Source organism: Phascolarctos cinereus, unplaced genomic scaffold, assembly GCF_003287225.1.
Source record: "Phascolarctos cinereus isolate Bilbo 61053 unplaced genomic scaffold, phaCin_HiC Scaffold_4;HRSCAF=312, whole genome shotgun sequence".
Taxonomy (NCBI): Eukaryota; Metazoa; Chordata; class Mammalia; order Diprotodontia; family Phascolarctidae; genus Phascolarctos; species Phascolarctos cinereus.
Genome location: NW_027555847.1, coordinates 215,675,549 through 215,689,527, shown reverse-complemented (window position 1 = coordinate 215,689,527; position 13,979 = coordinate 215,675,549). Strand labels below are relative to the sequence as shown.

At 43.5% G+C, this 13,979-nt stretch overlaps 1 protein-coding gene across 1 annotated transcript in view; it reads right to left on the bottom strand.

Annotated features, from left to right (window-relative positions):
* Positions 1-13,731, bottom strand: part of FAM20C (FAM20C golgi associated secretory pathway kinase) — a 149,295-nt gene extending 135,564 nt beyond the window's left edge. Inside the window, exons 1-2 of the mRNA XM_020977310.2 lie at positions 11,650-13,731; positions 9,173-9,351 (exon numbers count right to left, since the gene is read on the bottom strand). Coding sequence (XP_020832969.1) covers positions 9,173-9,351; positions 11,650-12,272 — 802 coding nt within the window. The 5' untranslated portion in view covers positions 12,273-13,731. The remainder of the gene's footprint in view (positions 1-9,172; positions 9,352-11,649) is intronic.
* Positions 13,732-13,979: the final 248 nt, after the last annotated feature.

The following is a 13,979-nucleotide window of genomic DNA, read 5'->3' as shown; positions in this document are numbered from 1 at the left end:
ATAAGAACAAAAGAAGGCTTCAGATAGTGGTAGCCTAGGGTTTTATTTACTCCTTAGAGGGGTTCCTGGTGCAACAGGCCCTGCCCACAGGCCTATTTCTATCTTTTCAGGTGGGTTGGGGGAGTTTCAAAAGGGGTTCCACTATTCTTCTGATGTTAAGAATAGGCTACAGCCAGTGTATTGAAGGCCATGGTATGTTACCTAGGTTATGACAGTGATCTAGGTATTCTGACGGGTAAAGCCACTCTGGCCTGGATGTGTCACGATGGGAATCCATGTGAAAGAAATAAGAGGTAGTGGATGACTGCATCTTTCCTCCATCCATCCCTCATTGCTGTAGGAGGTTTGGACAGACATCTGGAGGCCTGGCTTGTGGGAGGTTGCACATCCCCACCTCCAACCAACTTCCAGGTCTAGAACAGGCTTCAATTCTGTTAGAATTAGCAAACATTTATTAAGTGCTTATGCTATACCAAGACCAGGCTGCCAGGGGAAAGCAAATAAACAAACAAGAAACTGAGGACTCAGGAAACAAAATGGTGGAGAACCCAGATTCCTCTAAAAACAAATCCAACAGTCTTTCTATTACACCTAGTTGTATTTCACTCTCAGAGTAGTAATATTCTTTCCTCCCCACTATCTCTCACTCCTCATATCCAATCTGTTGCCAAAGCCTGTGGATTTCACGTTTGCAACATCTCTCAAACATACCCCCTTTTCTCCCCTGACACTGCCAATCCCTCTGGTGTAGACCTTCATCAATTACCCCATGCTTAGATTGCTCTAATAGCCTGCTGGTGGGTCTGCCGGCCTCAAGTCTGTCCCCACTCCAATCCATCCTCCATTCAGCCACTAAAGTGATTTTCTTAAAATCATATTGCATCCCTACTCAATGAACATCACAGCTCCCCATTACCTCTGGGGCAAATACAAAATGCTCTGTTTGACATTCAAAGTCCTCGACCCCTCTTGCCTTTCCAGTTTTTTTACACCTTACTCCCCAACATGTACTCTTCAGCCCTGTAACACTGGCCTTCTGGCGGTTCCATGAACAAGACACTCCACCTCTTTACTCCAGAAATCTATGCTGGCTGTCCCTGATGCCTGCGATGCTTTCCCTCATCATCTCTGCCTATGAACCTCCTTGGCTTCCTTTAAGTCCCAACTAAAACCTCATCTTCTACAGAAAGCCTTTCCCTATCTCTCCTAATTCTAGTGCCTTCCCTCTTCTAATTATTTCTTCTTTATCCTGTATCTAGGCTTGTTTGTACATATTTACCTATTGTCTCCCTGACTAGATTGTGAGCTCCTTGAGTGCAGGGACTATCTTTGGCCTCTTCTTGCATCCTAGTACACGGTGCTTAATAAGGGTTTACTGACTAATAAACACTGCATATTTTTAGTAGATAAGTTTGAGACACCAAAAGGTTAAATGAATTGCCAAGATATAGTACACGGTGCTTAATAAGGGTTTACTGACTAATAAACACTGCATATTTTTAGTAGATCAGTTTGAGATGCCAAAAGGTTAAGTGAATTGCCAAGATATTAAGTATCAGAGGCAGGATTTTGAAACCAGGTTTTCTCGAATCCAAGTTTAGCACTCTACCGGGGCCATCTCCAGTCATCCTGACCTACATCTCACCACTGGGCCCAGATGACTCCGGACGAGAAAGTGAGGCTAGTGACTTGGCACAGTACCCCCTCACTTAAATCATAGCATCACCTCCTTGATGTTCTAGTCCTCTTCGAGAATGAAGGATAAATAACATCTCGACTTCCTAGGATGCATTCCTTTTGTGGTTGTCATATCAGTTATGTTGGATTCTTTGTGAACTGATTTGAGGTTTTCTTGTAGTGGTTTGCTATTTCCTTCTCCAGCTTATTTTACAGATGAGGAAACTGTGGCAAACAATTAAGTGATTTGCATAAGGTCACACAGCTAGTATGTATCTGAAGTTAGATTTGAACTCAGGTTTTTCTGACTCTAGGCCCAGAGCTCTATCCACTGTGCCACCTAGCTGCCCAGGATGTATTCCTAGGTTAAATATAAAGACATCACTGCATCCTTAGTTGGTAGGAACCATAGAAACCATCTATCTAGTGCAGCACCCTAATTTTACAGATGAGGAAATTAAGATACCTGAAAGTTAAATGACTTGGCCAAGTAACACAAATAGAGTCAGAATTGGTATTTAAACTCAGGTTGTGGAATCACAGGAATATAGACCTGGACCTGGAGATTCCTCAGAGGCCAACTGTGGAACTAGGGCCAGGAGAGGTTAAAGGACTTATCCAAGGTAACATGTAGCAAAGAAGGAATTTGAGCCCAGGTCTTCTAACTGCTTTTTCTAGTATACCAAGCCATCTCCAGGCCTTTTTCCAGTGTAATGTCTCCCTAGGCAATCTGAAGGGTGAGAGATGTTGAAGAGAGATTCTTGAATAAGGGGAAAGGCTAGAATAGGTGACCTTTAAGAACCCCTCCAGCTCTAATTATAATGGGTGTGTAGCCCTCTGGTCAGGTGAGAGGAGCTAGCAAAGAACAAAATGAAAAGGCCCAGGCGAAGCTGAAAGAGGCACATAGCTGAGATTGTAAGAAGTCTTATAGGGCAAGATAAAGAGTCAGGGAAAGCACCTCAGCTTGGTAACTTCAGCAATTAACTCTGAAGCCAGGACAGCCAAGAACACTGAATGTGGGTAGCAAAGCAGTCACCTCACCCCCACAGGCGGCCACAACTGAAGATTCCTTTTGTTCCCTTCTAGCTTGCAAGTCAATTAGCCTCCTGATTCAAGATGGATTTATTCTTTTCCTTTTCAGTAAATCAATTACAGTCTAGGATTTCTAGCTTGTTGAGTTATTTTGATTCAGGCACATTCTTGAAACCATGCTTTGTCAGGGGGCCGGATGGAGCATTTGTAAAAATGTGTATTTAGACCTCAGAGCTGGCCAAAATACTTATATGCCATAATGATTTTTAACAGTAATGTGGAGTACACAGCAGTTAATTGTGCCATTTATTCTATCTATCCATAATTGTATATGATAGCAATTTAATTATTGCCAGCACAAACTGAAGACATCACATGCACGATTTCAAACTGAATAGAGAGTTAGATAATATCCCCAGCCCCTTTAAAGAGGAAAACAGAACCTGGTTACTAAGCAGCTGGGACTCTGGCTATAAATATACCTCTATTGGTAATAACCATCTATACTTTATGCAACACAGAATTTCATGAATTTGGTTAAGTAGCTCTGAATAGGCGGAATTCAATTGAATAATCTCAAAGAAAAAGATTTAAAGAAGCTCAGATGAATCTTTTAACCAACAATAATATTTACCAGCTGACATTCAATATTAAACTGAGTAACCATCAGACAAAAGCTATGAAGCGACCTCACCAGAGGTTCAGGGAGTGGACGTCAGAGCCTGAGCTGTAGAGTAGGAGTCAAGAGATCTGAGTTCTAAGCCCAACTCTGCCAGCAGGGTAACCTTGGGCAATCCAGTACAATGTAGTAGAGCATCTACTTTCTAGGTGGCACAGTGGACAGAGTCTAGGCCCTGGATTTAGGCAGACACATCTTTATGAGTTCACGTATAGCTTCAGACTTTTACTAGTTGAGTGACCCTGGGCAAATCACTTAACCCTGTTTGCCTCAGTTTCCTCATGTATAAAATGATCTAGAGAAGAAAATGACAAAACACTCTAAGAAACTCCAGTGTCTTGGCCAAGAAAGCCCCAAATAGGGTTATGGAAAGACAAGCACAACGGAACAAGGCACTATGACAGGGCAGGGTGGTACAGTAGAAAGGAGTTCAAGATTTAAAGTCAGAAGATTTGAATTTAAATCTCGGCATTGCCATTTACTACTTATGTGACTTTAGGTAAACCACTTGATCTCTCTGGGCCTCAGTTTCCATATATGTAAAATAAGAGGGTTGAGCCACATGTTTCCTTCCAGCTTTAAGCCTATGGTTCTACAAAAGGTCAGGGACTAGACCTGTGATTTCATTGGCACGGGGAATTACTGAGTGAGGAAACTACCTTTACCAATTCAAGTTGTTCATTTGCTTTAGTTGTGTCCAACTCTTCATGACCCCATTTGGGGTTTTCTTCTTGGCCAAGACACTGGAGCGGTTTGCCATTTCCTTCTCTAGCTCATTTTACAGATGAGGAAACTGATGCCAACAGGGTGAAGTGATTTGCCCAGGGTTATATAAATAGTGAGTGTCAGAGGCACGATTTGAACCCAACGCTCTTTCCATTGTACCATACTGCTCCTTGGTGAGCAACCATAGGTTATGTGGAAAATCACCAAGAACCCTTGCAAACGGCGCTGGGTAGTATATTGCCCAGTCACTCCCATTTTATTTGATAAATGTGATGATTAATCACAGAGGACCCATTTAGATCATGATGGGTCTTCATTCCTCTGTTAAAGAAGATGCAGAGGGGCAGCTAAGTGGCGCAGTGGATAGAGCACCGGCCCTGAATTCAGGAGGACCTGAGTTCAAATCCGGCCTCAGACATGTAACACTTACTAGCTGTGTGACCCTGGGCAAATCACTTAACCCCATTGCCTAGCCAAAAAAAAAAAACCCGAAAAACAAGGAGACGCAAAGTGACGTGTCACTCTGAGTCTTAGTCCTGGCTGTCCCACTAACTAACCATACAGCCTGGGACCAAGTTCCTTAAATACTCTGGGCCTGTTTCCTCATCAGGGGTTAGGACTAAATGACCTCTATTCTTCCAGCTCTATCGTTCTAGGAAATGAAATAATTTTTAAAAATCTCGAGAACCGAACCCTTGATATAACATGATGCTTCTTCAGAATGTCAGACTTGGAAGGGCCCTCAGAAGTCATCTGGCCAAACTGTTCCTTGAGAAAGAGTCCCTTCTATGATGTCTCCATATAACTGTCATGTAGCTTCTGTGGGAAGACCTTCACCAAAGGGAAAGTCATGACCTCCTTAGGCAGTCTACCCCACTTTTTGCTGTTGCTGAGTCACTTCAGTCATGCCTTATTTTCATGACCCCATTTAGGGTTTCTTGGCACCGATACTGGACTGGTTTGCCATTTCCTTTTCCAGATCATTTTACAGCAGAGGAAACTGAGGCAAACAGGGCTAAGTGACTTGTTCAGGGTCACACAACTTGTAAGTATCTGAGGCCAGATTTGAACTCAGGTCTTCCTGAGTCCTGGCCTGGTGTTCTATCTACTGTGCCACTTAGCTGTCCCTATTACACTTTGGGATAGTCCTAATTGTTAGTAATTTTTCTCTTGCAGAAAGCCCAAATCTATCTTTCTGCAACTTGTATTCACTGCGCCTAGTTTTGCTATCTGGGGCCAAGTAGAAAAAAAATAAAGCCCCTCTTCCACATGCTAGTCCTTTAAATATTTGAAGACAGCCCTCCCCATGACCCAAGTTTTTTCTTCTCTTTAACATCCACATTCCTTTATTCTGTCCTTGTATGGCATGGTCTGTAGGCCCTTAATCATCCCTATTTTCCTCCTCTACAAGAATTCCAGCATATCAATGTCCTTCTTAAAATGTGGCTCCCAATACTGAAAACAGCACTCCAAATCTGGAGGGCAAAGACCAGGGCAAAGCACAATGGGATTTTATATAAGCTCCCACAAATTGGATATTATGCTCCTATTAATGCCACCTAATACTGCATTAGCTTTTTTTGGCTACATCCTCATATTGTCGACTCATATGGAGCCTACAGTCCATGAAAACACCCTATTATGTCTGCTTTTCTGAAAAAAACAATAACCCAACACCCCCAAACAAGAAGCAGGGAATGAAATGAGTAGCTACTGCTGTAGATCAGGTACCATCTAACTAAGAGAAGGGCTACCTTGCCTTTGGGGCCTTTGGGAAGACGAGTCCCATCACGGTTGGAGGACAGGTTGTGGAAAGATATGCTGTCCAATAACATTTATCATGCACTGCACTGGTTACTGCTGTAATGACACTGAATACTGGAGCTGTGCTCCTCATATCCAGTGCACTGGCTTTCTTTGAACGTTAGCCGACCCACAGTCCTTATCTGAGTGAAGACAGCACAGGGATGACCACGATGGAAAAGCTGAACACCATGAAGAGAGGGAGAGCGTCCTACTTTATATGAAAGCTAAAGAGAGGTCAAGAATATTAAGCATTACATTCCTGACTTCCAGGATTCCACTTAGGTAACATTAGTCATGCCAAATACTTCATTTAAAAAAGAGAACTATCTCTCTGTGTCCCAAAAAGAGTGCTAACATCTTCTTGTCATAAAAGGATTCTAAGTTCCCTGAGGCTGAGTCAAATTCCTGTATGTTCCCTACTGGCTTCCCGACCTTAGGCAAGTCCCTTCTCTGGGCCTCAGTTTTCTTTTCCAATGATTTCTAATATCTTCTCCAGCTCTAACATTCTATAGATGTCTTTCATATCGCCCACTGTACCAAGCAGAGCTCTGGGCATACAACAGATGTCAATTCATAAGTCCTTAAGAATGAAAGAATGAATTTTTAAAAAGCAGTAAGTGCCAGGCACTGTGCTAAGTGCTGAGTGATGAACAGTGACCAGGAAATAAGAGAACCAGAAAAAAGCTTTTATTTTGCCATTGACTTTCCCTCTTCTCTAGGTCTTACGCAAGGTACTCCCTTTTGGGATGACCCCCAAGTCTAAGTTATTAATAGTGACATAATAGTAATACATTAGGTCTCTATGAATTGTTATTATAAAAATGAAGTGAAAATTATAGGCACAATTCAAAGCACTTCCTGTTTTTTCTAGGGGATGGAAAGGGAACAAACATTTATTAAGCACATACTATGTGCCAGGTACTGTGCTAAGTGCTTCATGAAAGTTATCTCATTTGATCCTCACAACAACCCTGGGAAATAAGCATTGTTATTATTATTATCCTCATTTTACAGTTGAAGAAATTGAGGCAGAAAAAGATTCAGTGACTTGTCCAGGGCTACATGTGTAACACACAAGTAAATGTCTGAAGCTGGATTTGAACTCACATGTTCCTGACTCTGGGCCCAGCACTCTATTCACTGGGTCACCTGGCTAAACACTTTTTATGGCTATGATCTCATTCTGATCTTCACAACCCACTTTTGAAAAAAGGCAGTCCAACAATTCTTCTTTGATAGATGAGGAAACAGAGATCCAGGGAATTCAAGTGATTTTCCCAGGGTCACATCAGTAATTAGTGCCAGGGCTGGGACTAGAAACGAGATCTAAAACCCAATTCAGTGACTGTTCCACTATAGGAAGGAATCTTCCTTGAGGGCAGGCCACAGGATTTTTATTTTCCGCAGTTTTTGAAGTCTTCCTACTACTCCACCTTATGCTTGCCATGTGGTTAGCATTTGCATAGGGTTAATTAACTATAGCACCTACCATAATGAAATAAGCAGGCATAGTGCAGCTTAACAGACACAAACAGTGGATGGTCTCAGCACTCTACCTTCTCTCAATTTCACATGCATGGGACCAATAAGAAACAGCTTGGAAAACTGAGCCATCAATGCCCTCGGCTCCCAGTGGCAATGCCACAAGGTACATGGCAATATTAAATTAAATCATCAAATGCAGGCTGTGCAAGTGGTGTTCAGATCTGTGGCTCAGTTTTTTCAAGGGCTGTGACTGAAAGGGCCAGGAGACAAGGGAGGATGGTTGGAAAGGAGGAGAGAAGCCAAAGCTTGAATTGCTCATGGGCCTGGTGACAGGTTGCTAGAGTAGACAGACCAATTCTTCAAGGTCAGTATGTGAAGGCTAGGGATGAGCACTCAATTCATTCTTTTTCTTTTACTTACACATAATTAACACAAACTTTGGAGGAAGCTGTCTTTCCTTCTCTCTTAGCTACAAACTGAGCACCTGGCATTCAGAGTTAAAAAAAAACCAAAAACCAAAAACCAAAACAAAACAAAAAACTTTAGTCTATATGTACTCCTGTAAATATGACTCCAAGCTACTCTTTTTCCTCTTGTAATGCTGAATTACAAGATTCCTGAAAAGGCTGGCCATTATTGCCTCCAATTCACAATTGTAAAGAAAGATTATACATGTATGTATGTATGTATGAATGCATGTAAGGATCTCTATCTCTCTTTCTACCACCTATAATGTGGTAGGAATTCTTATTGCATCTATCTACATTGTTATTCGGCCAAGCAGCACGTGCAAGATAAACATTTATTGAGCACCTACTATAAGTCTGGCACTGTGTCAGGTCCAGTGTATATTATGGTGCACAGCACCAGGTCCACACATTATCCTGATTCTGTCTTTCAGAGACATTCAGCTCATCCACCCTTGAAATCAATGTCTTTGGAAATAATAGCCCACATACCGGCAAATAGACCCCTACAAACCCAACCCTTACACTGAAGAAGCTGCTGCTGGCCTAGTTCCCCAAGCCAGTAACTTGGTCTTATTTGCCAGATGACAAAATACTTGAAGGTGATTCTTTAAAACTACTGTTGGCACACCAAAATGACCAAATTCTGTAGTTGCCTTTGCCACCCCCCCAAAAGAAAGTATTGTCCAAACTGATCTATGAAAATAAAGTCCTGTTCTTCCCTCAGCTCAATAACCTGACTTGAAAATGGTTTGAAGTCATTAGAAATTCTCATTCTAGCTATCTGCTTCTGCCTTCCCAGAGCATCATAAAGCATCTGGTATGGTATGTACTCTATTAGAGTCAGCAACAGAACTATGTATTAGACTGTGGCATTTGGTGCCTAACATTGAGAAAAGCAGGTTTGGGGGAAACCCTGACATGCATTCATCTCTGAATCTTTGGGAAAGGGCATGATTCTTGCTTTGGAAGAACTCTTTCTTCAGTATCTCCTCTAGGGAACAAATATGAAATTCAAACTATTCCACTATGCTTTCTCTTTCTCCCCTTTTTGGCAAGATCACATTGCAGCAAAAGAGTAAAAGTTCATTTAGAGCTAAGTGCATCCAAGGCATTCCCTTCAGAAAGCCTCTCAGACTCCCAACCCAAAAGGAGTGCCAACTTTAATAGCGCCCGGAAGCAATGCTTTAGTAATGAATGACTGACTACATACCACTCACTTAAAGGAGATGTCAGCAGATATCCCAGCTCAAAGGCAGGGTTAAACAACCAAAGAGAACCAAGTTAAATGAACACCTACCAACGCTGGTGATCTTTTGGGAGACCAGATCTTGTAGCAACGCTCCAATCGCAGGGTTGTGTTTGGAATATAACTCATATCGATTAATGCCAATGTGAAATTTTAGCCAGTTGGGATAGGTGTCGACAGCTGTTTCCCCAGTGGGTAAAAATTCTTCATCTTCATTACCTTCATTTTGCCTACCAAAAAAGGGGGGAGGGGAATAGGAAGAAAAAAAACAACATTTGCTTGTGGGTTGTTCTGAATTAATAACTAATAAAGGACAAAGAAATGTCTATTTGTCACATAAACATGACAGGCATGTGAGTGGCATAAAGACAACATTTTTTGTCCTGTCTTCAGTAGAAGTTGAAAAAAAATCAAACAAACCTTGAGTTAAAATCAATACATTTCCTGCACATTGTTGGAACGAATCTCTACTCAGTGTGCTATAGTTGCGATTTTCAGGTTAAGGTGTCTATACGTGCATTTATCAGTGTGTATGTGTTTTAACATCCAGTAATAGCTTTAAAGACCATAATCTTTATTTACTCTTTGGAGACTCTGTAGAACAGCTGTAACTTAAGCAACACAGATACCAAAATGTCAAAGCCATCCAGAGCCTCTCTTTTGTATGAGGAATATGTCCTGAAAATTGCCTGACAATTATAATATCAAATTAAGATATTATACTGTAGATTGTTCCTGGGGAGCAAAGGAAACACAATTTCCTTTGACTGCCTTCTAAATGTAAATCACAAATATGTCCCAGGTCTACAGGAAATCTGCCTTTTGCTTTAAGCTATTGTTCTAACAAGGAGGTGTATGAATTATACTAAGTGCTAAATTGATTTTAATTATATAAGCCTTGGGAGCAATAGCTAATAGGAACAAGAGGGGTAGGCTGGTATCAGACCTTCCACCCACTTGCTCTGTCATCAAATCCCTCTTCTAGAGGTCAGTGGTACATATGGTCACTGTGGCTAGCCCTCTGACTTCAGCATGAAGCTGAGTCAAGGGAGGAAAATGGAACTTTCCTAAGTGGCTGTTAACTTGGGGCCAAAAAGGTCATCCCCTCCAGATGATGCTCTATTCTGCAAACCCAAACCCAAAATGGAAAAGGGAAGGGGATGGAAGACGGAAATCAGAGTGGCTGCTCTCTTGCCGCCTTGTCTCCTACTTATTATATGTGCCAAACAGTGACAGAGACCTGAACAATGTCCTCGAGTGGGAGAGAGGGTGCTGTTGTATTAGCGACAAGTCTCTGACTCTCTTCCCTTTCCACCACCTTCAAATTTTCAAGCTTTCCTTTTTAAAAATCAGTGGGGAAGGCAGAGTACAAAGCATATTAAATTCTGGGGGGTAGGGGGAGAGGAAGGAGTTGGTAGGGGTAGGGACTGGATAAGCACTTCATGGGCTGAAGGGCGGAGGTAGGAAAGACAACCTATATTTCAAGAGAGAAGGGATACTGTCAAACGTCAACATCTTGAAGTTTTTTTTACCATCTGTTCATTGAGAAGGTCATTATATAAAATGCCGGTTGGCAGTTACTTTCTCCGGCCTTGGTGGGAGTTAATATTTCACTACTCTGGGTTACAACATCTGTGTATTTATTTTGATCTGGGAAGTTTGGAAAAAGGGAGGGCAGGCTTAGACCAGGCCATTTTTAAAAGGTGGTCCACTCTAAGAGAAAGATCTCTCCGAGCCCTGACAGGTCACCTGGGAGTCACATAAAGCCTTCGCTACCTCTCAGCTCAATTTGGGTTCAAAGGTCAATTGTCAGTCTTCCGACAAAGAATCACTTCTGATAGTTTCATTTGCTCCCCTTATACACTAAACAAGTTTATTTTATTCTCAATGACTGGTTTTTAAAAGATTCATTAGGCATATCTGAGACCCACCAGGAAATCTCAGGGCAGAAAAAGGTTTTAACCTTATTTAAAGCACAAACCACAAATGCTTTCTAAGTGAGATGTGGTAAATAGGGACTATTTATTTATTTATTTATTTATTAGATCAGTAAGAACTGTATTTAGGGAAGATCTTCCACATAGATCTCGCTTTCTCCAAGCCTTAAAAAACAAACATTTTGGACTTAAGACACCAAGGTATCTCTGACCCCGGCTGGGTAGAATTACTGATATAATTTTCATTTCAGGTCTTGATGGCTCTGATTAGAGTGAATTGAACACCTTTTAGTAGTGTCTGCAACTCTGGATAATCATTTGGTAGAATTCAGTTCTTCTCACCCTCACCCCATCCCCACCCCTCAACCCCTTTAGGACTTCAAATGGAAAAATCTAATTGTACTAGCAATGTACGGCAAAACTTGAGAGTGAATTTGGGGAAGCATCCTCCCCTTCCCGCCCCCCTTCACCAGTGCTGCTCCACCGTCCCTCCAAAGATACCACCCCTCTCCTCAAAGCCTAAGGGCTCCCTGGTGCTTTCTCCAGCCATGGCCACAGAAACATTGCCCCTTCCTCTACCACTCGACTCACCATTCCTGATTTTCAGCCGCCTTGGGGTTAAATCGGATATCGCTCTCTACGTTGAACAAGACATCGTCCTCTGTGAGAGGCGGAATGGCGATGTTGTAGAGAGGGTGTTGGAACAGGGCGACCAGCTTAGAGCCGTCCTTTCCCAGCGGCACTTTGCTCGCCCTACTCCCATCTTGAATGAGGTGTTTGTGGGGGAGACCTCGCTCCACGCCACCTCCACCACCGCCGGGCTCCAGCCTCTTAAACGCCGCTGCCGCTGCCTCGGACCTGTCCGCGGCTGCAGCTGTCCCGGCCCCGGCGCCAGTCCCTGTTCCAGTTCCGGGGAGCTTCTCCAGAGAGTGGGAGGTGAGGTTGGAGCTCGGGTCGCTGCTGAAGTCCTGCAGGATCCGCAGGGTGTGTTTGTTAGGCCAGCCCGAATCAGCTCCGCTCTTAGTCCTCTGCTTCCCCCAGCCTTGCGCCTCCTCGCTCGGGGGGTGAGAGCAGGAGCAGCCGGGGTCCCCATCGCTCCTAGCCGCGCGCTTCTCCAACTTTGGTAACAGATCGATAACGATGTGCATGGTGCAGGCAATCAAAAACACCATGAGGATGAGCACCCGGAATTTGCGGACCAAGATCATTTTCATGGCCAAGGAGACTTAAAGAGACGGGGGGTTGCCACGAGGAGGAGACTAATAAATTAAGAGTTTTAAATAGCTAAAAGTGTGTATGGAGGGGTTGGTAATGCTGGGTGGGAGAGGCTTTTTCACAGAAAAAGCTCCTTTTTTAAAAAATAAATCTATTCTACTCATGGACAAATCAAACAATTAAAGTCAATAAAGTTATCTTCATAAGACAGTTAAAAATAAATACACTTAGAAGTCAGGAGTCTTTACTACCTCCCTTTTTTGTTTTTCGAAAAAAAACTGCAAAAAAAATCACAAAAGCGTTCCATCTAGAAACTGTTCTTTTATTATTATTATCATTACTCCGCTTAATACATGGATCTCAGGGAGGTTTTCCCCCCTCCCAAAGGAGGATGGAGAGATGGAGGACGACTAAAGGGAGGGGAAAAAAAAAAAGGATGGGGGTATTAAAAATAAAAACCACGCACAAACACACACATGCAGCACCCTGTGAAGAATTCAGGAGAGGAAAAAAGAATCATCCATAGTGCTTAGAAAAGACGCGTCTTCCCATCCTCTGGAAAGGGACCCGCGATGCAGCAGCAGGAGGAGCAGCAATGGGACGCGCTCTCTTCCGCAGCCCGGTTACAAACATTGGCTTGCAAATGCTGCGCTTACAAGATTTCCAAATCCTTCCATCCACCACCACCACCTCCAGCGCCCCGGGAAAGCCAGAGTCCCGGCTGGTTGGGCTCGAACCCGCGGCGCTGAAGCTTGATATCCAGGCACTTGGACGGTTCGGCGTTGACACGGCCGCCAAGGCGAAAAGGAGAGCTGGCACAAAGGACGCACGGAGCTGGGGAGGGAGGGGGGGAACGCTGGGAAGGGAGGGGAGGCGACGCTCCCAGGAATCGGTAGCTGCTCTGCCGAGGGGTGGGGAGGGGAAAAGGGTGGGGGGGGAGAGATGATGTCTCTCCTTGGATCTCGGCTCCGACTTACATTTCTGCCCTGAGAGAAGAAGGGGGTGGGGAGAAGGGGAAAGGCGAAGCTAGGAAGAGAGGAGAGAAAAGAGAGCTTTGGGCAGGTGCAGTGTGAATACCCCCTTTCAGCTACACTGCATGCTGGAGACTGGTTGGGCTAGTACTGCTGCAGCTCGACTTCTTGGTGGGTGTGTTAAATATTATGTGCAAGCCATGAATCCAGCCTCCCAGACGTCATAGTTAAGAGATTGGCTAAAAAAACGCTACAGTGATAGTAACAGGAAAGCCTCCACCAAGAAAGCAAAGCTCTCTCTTTCCCCTTTTTTTCCTCAGCTCCTTCTCCCCCTCCTCCCGCCCTGGCCTCACCCCTCAATTCCTCTGCAGCTCCGAGCAGGGCAAGGAGAGGGCGCCTGTTTCTCAAAGGTTTGCAAAAAGGGAAAGAGAGAAAAGGAACCACATGCTAATAGCATTGCAAAGTATTACAGCAGTCTGACTGCCTAGACTGGGGGAAACATGAATTCTGCTATGTCATTGTCTGGGCAAGAGACAGCTTTTCCTTTTTTTTGGGGGGGGGAAGTGTCCATTTCTTGTTCTCACACACACACCCAATCTTCCCTTCTTTTTTCAAGCCTCTGGTAAACCGACAACAAAATATGATGATAATAATAATAATAATAATAATAATAATAATAATAATAATGCAGAGCCCCACCAAGAAGTAGCGGGTGCCGGGCACGAGGATCTGGGA